The sequence below is a fragment of the Borostomias antarcticus genome (genome assembly GCF_949987555.1).
Source record: "Borostomias antarcticus genome assembly, chromosome: 14".
Classification (NCBI taxonomy): domain Eukaryota; kingdom Metazoa; phylum Chordata; class Actinopteri; order Stomiiformes; family Stomiidae; genus Borostomias; species Borostomias antarcticus.
The window spans coordinates 13,654,053-13,662,630 of NC_140247.1; the positions used below are offsets into that span (position 1 = coordinate 13,654,053).

The 8,578-nt window shown below is 45.0% G+C and overlaps 1 protein-coding gene across 1 annotated transcript; it reads right to left on the minus strand.

Moving 5' to 3' along the window:
* Positions 1-1,227: 1,227 nt before the first annotated feature.
* Positions 1,228-2,220, minus strand: foxd7 (forkhead box D7; the record flags this gene model as incomplete). The annotated part of the gene is made up of 1 exon (XM_084448487.1): positions 1,228-2,220. One exon carries the CDS (start codon positions 2,218-2,220, stop codon positions 1,228-1,230), a length of 993 nt encoding a protein of 330 aa, XP_084304613.1.
* Between the last annotated feature and the right edge of the window lie 6,358 nt (positions 2,221-8,578).

Genomic DNA, 8,578 nt, shown 5'->3' on the forward strand with positions numbered 1-8,578 from the left:
ACTAGATGACGGATCGGGGACAGGCCACGGGACTGGCTGATGTCACATAGCTGCACAGCTGCGAAGACCGTGGCGGCCGTTTTGACATCCTGTTCATAATGTGTTTGTTTCTGTTGAAGTCGTTTGGAATTTATGGCAAAATGGTGATGCGGGATTCAGAGGATCTGGGTGTCCCTGTTTAAGATACAGATGAAATAGATGAAATAGATTAAATACCCCCACATGTTTTTAACAGGCTCTTATCTGGTAACCAGTAGAAACATGAATGCCATTTGATAAATTATCTTAATTAGGCTATCTTAATTAGGGTGTTATGGCTATATTTTTTTGCTATAGGAAAATCACAATTTAAACACGAAGAGGTCCAAGAAAACGTCAAAGCCTATTAAAAAAAGTAATATTAAAACTAAATTTTGTATCAATTTCATTTGATTTCATAAAACCGGAATTATCGCAACATGATTAAATCCAACCTCAGCCCAAATTTACAGAATTAACCTAATAGCCTACATAATAATATCAGCTTAATAATAACAATAATCATAGCAATAATAATAATATGCAGCCTAAAATATATAAAGAAAAATAGGCTCAAATATCCTGTAATCTATAGTCTATGTCAGAAAATAAATACAATTATCTCAGGCATTTCTAAGATAAGAAATATTGTAGGCTATTGCAAATTCAAATTTTCAGAGAAGTAAAGACATGTGGGGGAGTCTGCATTTGGACAAATGATCACACCTTAAATAAGATTAGGCCTGTTAAAACAGAAATCTGGAGCTGTGTAGCCTAGTAAGAAAAATGTGAAACTCATTGAATTGTGTTTTAATAGGCTATTTCAACAGATCCTCGTGTTCTGACCATGTCTATAATAAATATAACTGAATCAGTTGTTTTAAATAATTCATTTTATTTCTTTCCAGCCTAAATTGGGAAACTCGTCAATTAAATATTTGCATGTCATTTGAAAAGTCATTGCCTATTTCATACTCAAGTTTTTTTAAGCGCCTGATAAAGAAAATATTTATCGTTAAGGCAGAAAAGGTAACTCAAAAACAACTAGGCCTACTATACATTCTTCTGTGTTTGTCGACACAAACAAATTGTCCATTTACGAAATAAGTTGCGTTTCCACACAGAGAGCTTCAAATCCCTCGCATTACCTGAGATAGGCCTACCAGTCAAACCGACGCGTACGGTCGCGGTTTGTCAGTCAAACGAGGACTATTCGCTGCTGCTGATGTGTTTGGAGACGTCAGAGCGGCCGCGAAGCGCCTGCAGTTTCTGGTATTCCTGCTGGAGGCTGAGGAGATGAGGAGCCGCCGCGGGGTGGAACAGAGTGGGGGACGCGTACGGTGCGCTCGAGGGCAGAGGCGAGGGGAAACCGGTACATCGGCTGGGAGAAAAGGATTCTCCGTCGTGGGGCTGGGAGTGGAGGAAGGCTTTGGCGGCGAGCGGGTTCCGTGAGAAGAGGCTGGACAGAGCCGGCAGGATACTACTGACAGGTGGGACGGCGGACGCGTATGGCGAGTGCTGCGCGTGGTGATGGAAGCCCAACGGATATATCTCCACACCGGGTAGCTGGAGACCGGCGGTGCCCAGGCCGTAGGCGCTGCCGTAGGCGAAGTTGTGGAAGCCGCTGTGCTCCAGCGGCGGCTCCTTGAGCAGCCCAAATCTAAAGTGCTGCCGTTTGAACCTCTTCCTCCGCCTCAGGAAGCTCCCGTTCTCAAACATGTCAGAGGAGTTGGGGTCGAGGGTCCAGTAGTTGCCTTTACCGGGGTTACCGGGCTCCCGGGGCATCTTCACAAAGCAGTCGTTGAGAGAGAGGTTGTGCCGGATAGAGTTCTGCCAGGCGGGGAACTTCTCTCGGTAGTACACGAAGCGCTGGCTGATGAAGTCGCAGATCTCGCTGAGGGTGAGGCGCTTCTTAGGGCTCTGCAGGATGGCCATGGTGATCAGAGCGATGTAGGAGTACGGCGGCTTCACCGACGCTGGGCTCTTGCCCGAAGCAGGAGAGCCCATCGACGGGGAAACACGACAACCGTCACCGTCGTCGGTGTTGTGCCTGTTTGGAGTCAACGTCAACGTGTCCGGGTGATGGTCTGACGCGCTCGTCGCCTCCTCCACAGGTAAGAGGCGCTGCTCTCCCTGGTCCCGAAGTCCTTCTCCGACCACGTCGATAAGCGGATCTTCCATGAGCTCGAGGTCTAATGTCATAGTCAAGCGCGTGGGCAGAGCCGGGAACACCTGCTCCTCACAGGTGGGAATGGGGCACGTGCTGCTTCGAGAGAAACAGACGCTCACGCGCGAGCCTTTGCCCTCTCCATTCACAAAAAGGCGAACGCATAAAAACCGAGCGCGCACACGGACGGACAGCCCCACACCCCTCCAACGCTCCTCAACTCATTCAAGAGGGAAGAAAACTTTCCGCGCCACAGAGCGTCTCTGTCTCTACCCTCTGAAGAAGGGTCACCTGTTTAACCACTAAAACGACAAGATTCAGGTTAACCAGAAAGTGGTGCGTGCGTCGTGGTGTGTCACTCCCAGATGGCCGGCATCCTCTGCTGCGCTGCTTCGTTTCCTGTTGGAACTCTAACGGCGCGGGGGTCAGGTGACCGCGTGATGTCACGGCGAGGCTCGCGGACAGGCTGTTGACCAATGAGAAGGAAGCAGAGGGTACCGGAGTAGCTGTCAGTCACGCTCCCATCACTGCGACACCAACATCCCCAACCGCCTGTGCCGCGACGCACAGCACAGAGCGGGGAAAGTGGTGTAAATGTGATTTACTTGTATGAGTTTGGTAGGCTAGGCATATATAAAGAGTGAACTCAGTTGTAAAGTTATATTGACCTGGATTGAAGGTCACACGTAATGTAGCCTATATGCCTGTGTTTTAGTCACTAATAGGCCTACATAAAATAATAAATAATGCCTGCATAGTTGTCATATGTAGGCCTAAAAGACACGGGTACCACGTAGGCCTACAATCAAATGTTTGCGCTCAACGTGGGGCTCGAACCTTTGAGCCTGAGGTTGAGGATTTCATGCTTCATCGACTGAACTAGACGGACAGAACACACGCACTCCAATGATTAGGTTACTGTAGGCTACACGATTCACACAATATAAAGTTTGAGCAGCACTATAAGGGGGCTGCTATCAAAACCAACAATCAGCAAATACTGTAACAATTAGATTGCGTCTCGTTCGATCCAACGGGTGTTCTGGATTTACGCATGAACATTTAAACGTGTGTGAACCAACTTTATCATGAAGAGACAACCATAACTAACTGGCACCAACATCGTTACAGACACGCACAACGATGACAGACTGACTCCGTGTCCCGCCATCCACGGTTGATCCAAGAGGCTCGTGCCTCCCAAACAGCACACGCGCCATTAGTTGAGTTTTTACGCGTCAGTATGGTGTTAGAGTTCTGTAAAAATAACAACAACAACACCAAAAACACCACAAAATCAAATCGAAGTATCCAAACAGAACACCCATGCAAAAAAAAGGTTACATGGTGAGTCATATTTCAGAAGGGTTGGTTTCAGAAGGACTACTGCAGTTCGCACTGAAGGATAATATTTCACTGATGACCGGCACCGGTACTTTCACAAGTCTCAGACCTTTCACACCGATTGCGTTTTAGATAATTTGGTAGACTACCCATGAGTGTAAATGATAGCAGATCTTTATGCCATAAACAGTCTATGGGAAAAACGTCGATGATTAACTAAATGTGCATCGAGTCTAATCTTTCTGCACTTTTTAATACAGCATGTATTTCATGAATTGTCTCATGTCATGTATTTTGAGATCATTTAGCCTACTAGGCTATGTGAAGTTATAATGATAGTTGTTTCTCCCGCACAGAGAGACAGATGCCAATTAGCTTGCAGCCAAAATTTGCCCAGGCTTTTTTTAACCATCCAAGCTAAATAAAGAAGCATAATATAAAATGATTACAAATTGTTAAAAAAAATATATATATAAAAAATCCAACAGACAAATCTTCAACCAGGTAGCCTACGTAGGCCTATAGCCTAGTATAACAAAATCTAATTTCTAGTTCAAGTTTTAAAATCAAGTTTCAAGTTCAAGTTTTTTATTCAATAGCCTAGCAGCTGGCCGAGAACTGAAATGCATGCCCATTTATAACACAATAGCCTACACAATAAGCACACTTAATACACAATATACACAATAAACACATATATACACCTCAGCCTACACAAACAACAACAATAACAGCAATATCATTAAAATGAAATTCCATACTAACAGTCAGGCCTATTATCTATAGCTTAGCTAACACAGCAAGGCCTATCATCTATAGCTTAGCTAAGACAGACCTATCATCTATAGCTTAGTTAAGACAGTCAGACCTATCATCTAGTTAACACAGTCAGACCTATAATCTATAGTCAAGTTAACACAGCCAGGCCTATCATCTATAGCTTAGTTAACACAGGCCTATCATTCATTCAATAATTCAAACCTTTATTTATACTCAAAAACACATTTACAAGTGCGTTGAGTGATAAAAAATATTAAAAGTCCATAACAACATAATATAGCACAAGAATAATCAATTAAGAAATATAAGAAAATACATCATTTCATAAACAATCACAGACTGAGACACAGAAGTTATTTACCATACTTCTAAAGAGACCATATTCAGGAAGGGTGACTTTTTTTTCTTTTTTTTTTTTAAATCTTGGAGCTGGTTCCAAAACTTGCAGCCAGTGCAGAAAAGGCAGCTTTACCCAAGTCAGAGGACATAAAGGGGGTCTGTAAAGTGAGACAGTCCATAGACCTTGTAGAATATGGATTTGTAGAATAGTTCAACATTGATGTGAGATATAGAGGCAGCTTTCCAGTTAAAGCCTTGAAAATAAAGATATACCAATGTCTTTTTCTTCTCATTTCTAAAGACGGCCTATCATCTATAGTCAAGTTAAGACAGCCAGGCCTATCATCTAGGCTATAGCCTAACACAGTCAGGCCTATCATCTATAGTTTAGTTAACACAGTCAGACCTATCATCTATAGCCTAGTTAACACTCAGACCTATAATCTATAGTTTAGTTAACACAGCCAGGCCTATCATCTATAGCTTAGTTAACACAGCTAGGCCTATCATCTATAGCCTAGTTAACAGCTGCCGAGTGTTGGGATGAACGTAATAGATCCGCACTTGCCAAGACGTGAGCGGAGAGCGGGAGCGGAGCGCTGCCCCGGGGTGTTTAGTGTTTAACGGCGGGGCCTTTGTTGGGGATTCCCCGTTTCCTGCCCGTAATCGTATTGATATCCCGGGGCCGCGGGTGGGTGGGCCACGGTGCCGAGAAAGCTGCAGATGATTTCCTCAAATTCATCAGGCATGTCCTGAGATTGGAAACAGACCGAAGGCCATGACGGAAAAACGCGCTGTGTGGTTTCAATAGGAACTAAAGAGGACAGTAATAGAGCTTCAGCTGAGATTAACAGACATGGTGCAATATCCCAGCTAGCAATCATTTGTTCTAAAAACGTTCAAAAAACGTGAAAACATTAGCAGAACGTGTTGGGAATGTTCGCCAATGTTGTGGGAACATTAGGCCTACCTGCTAAGTCACGTAGCCTATAGCCTAGTCCTGCTGAGTGACACAGGGAAAGTGATTCCATTTTCAAATCAATTTATAGAGAGGGGGGATGCACATAGCATAGGCTACACAGGAATTTGACCAGAGTGGTTCAAACTTTAAAAAATAAAAAATCTAACAATCTGAAATGGAAATTAACAAAATTACTTGGCTAGCCTATATGCAGAGTTTTAGCCTAATTCTCTGTGAGTCTTTTATTATAGGCTACTAGGCTAGGCTATACCACAGTAGGCTGATTCCAGACGCATAGCCTTTAGCCTATCTACAAGCAGCTGAATAAACTGTAGGCCTACGTAGGCTATCTGGTTCAAGATTTGTCTGTTTGCTGCAACATTCTAAGTAGGCTAACAGTGATGTATTGATTTGAGTAGGCAGATCACTGAATGTCGGTTGCTCTAGCCTATATTTGATCTGAATCCATCCCGTATCAGTTGGCTTATTTCTGTTTCCATATGGGAGAGTCAAAAACACTTGCCTAATTCAGAAATGTAAAAAGTGATACAACAGAAAATACATTGCAAAAAATATTTTAAGATTCAAGATTCTTTAATCCGTCACATGTAATTTACGGTGTACAGTCACAGCGACATGTTGTAAATAATGATTCAAGCATATACAGTATACAGACATGCTTTATATCTGTGTATTAAAGCTCTTATGATGTGTTTTGTCATATTCCAGAATCCACAGCCTGTCTTAACAGACGGACTATGGTCAGATATTTACAATAAATATATGAATGCTTGACAGAGGGAGAGAAAAATAGACTGTGTGTGTGTAGACCTATGTGGTGTGTGTGAATGTGTGCGTGTGTGAGTTGTGTGTGTGCGAGAGAGAGGGAGAGAGAGAGGAAGGGAGGGAGAGAGAATTAGTGTTTGATCCCAAAACGTGAGGATTTTGCTATACGTTTCCGTGTGAAACAGTGGGCTTGTTTAGGCTATCATAAAATCATCTCCTCTACAGATGAAAACTAGCATCCTAATTTTGGTTTTTAATAGCCTACAAACTAGGCTACCAAACATATAAACTGTAGGCCTAGAAAGGGATGTAGTGCATTCTCTATAGGTTATCCAACACTCTCTGTAAGCCTCTCAACAGACCACCACAAGAATGTCCACCAAGTAGGCCTAAGCTACAAACAGACGATATATTAGGCGACATTACAGTCTTTTAGCAGACGCTTTTATGCAAAGCGACTTAACAGCTCTCCAAAGCCCTTCAGGTGAGGTAAATCTCCAACTGAACCTAGGCTATTGCCAAACCACGTGTTAACGAGAGTCGAGGCAGCGCCGCCGCAGGAGAAGAGTCGCCACGGGAAGATGGCGCCATCTAGTGGCTGAAAAGAAGCGGCTCAATAATGGAAATAAGCGGTTCACGCTAGAGTCAGCAGAGGGCGCTGTTGTACTGCCGCAGACAGAGGTGTTGCTAAATACATCCATGTGCTAAGACTACAGAAACTGGCTACAGTCGAACTTTTCTTTCCGTAACATTTTTTTGAATTGGAGAGTTGTTCTTCCAGACTTTACAGCCAGATTGATGTTGTGAAGTGAAATGCTGTGTGCTGATGTTAGTCTGGTTCCTCCAGACCACCCACAGCCTCTGTTCTCACGTGGCTCTGAGGTTTGGGCTGGAGGAATGGAGGAGAGGAGGAAGGGACTCTGATGATCTACCAGCAGCACAGCAGAGGACAGAGGAGAGACCAGCAACACAGGAGAGGACAGTGGAGAGACCTTTGATTGATTTCAGGGTGGACAGACTGAGGTGGACAGTCAGGCCCTAACGGCTGAGGGGAAAAATGAGCTGTTTGTATCTAAACAGAACAGAATAGTCCATGATCTGTAATGTTGCCTCTGCTCATGAACCTGCCCTCGACAACTGAGAGAAGCAGCCTAACAACAAGGTCTTGACAGACAGACAGACAGACCCTGAAACAGACAGACAGACAGAGGTGTCAACAGCAACTGGTTGCTAGGCGCCTGCGGGTCATGACCCCCTGCTGGAGATCAGACAGGTCAGAACACAGATATGAGGTCCAGTTGTTCCCGCACCCATGTGTGTGTGTGTGTGTGTGTGTGTGTGTGTGTGTGTGTGTGTGAGAGAGAGAGAGAGAGAGAGAGAGAGGGGGGGGGGGGGGGTGAGTGCTCGCGTGAGCCCCCCCCCCCCCTTCAGGCAACTGCTCTGACCGTTAAACCCCATCAACACATTCCCACACACACACACACATTCCAGGGCCAATACCCAGTGGACAAGTGCAGCGCTGACGAGCACATTCCTGTGGTGTCTTTGTAGAGGCACAGACCTGATACTGACAGACATGACAACTGACAGACCTGACACTGGCAGAGGGGGTTCTGGGTAGTGTAGTTTAACCATGGCTGTGTGTAGCATGCACCTCTGTCGGCTGTAATAGCTTATAAACATGCATGAGGATTACATGGTCAGAATGGCTCTGATGTTGGTATGAGTGAGCGTGACTTGACATGACGTCTATAAGAATGTGACCTTTATACCACCCCCCCCCCACACACACACACACACACACACACACACACACACACATACCCACACACGTGCGCACACACAACCTCAGACGCAATCACATGCTTTGTGCACTAATTTCCCACATGTACACACACACAGGAGCACACACACCCTTCATTGTGGTGACTAAGCTGGATTAATGTTCCCCTGAAAGCAGAGACAGGTCCCAGCCGGTGAACTGGCTATTTACACGCTCACTCCACTGCCCTGCTGAACACTGCTCTCCCAGTGTGTGTGTGTGTGTGTGTGTGTGTGTGTGTGTGTGTGTGTGTGTGTGTGTGTGTTTGTGTGCGAACGCTCTCCCAGCCCACAGATCTGCAGCACCCACCAACCACCCACGCCCCACAGGGACACGCCCCTCTCTGGAAACAGGCTTTCCC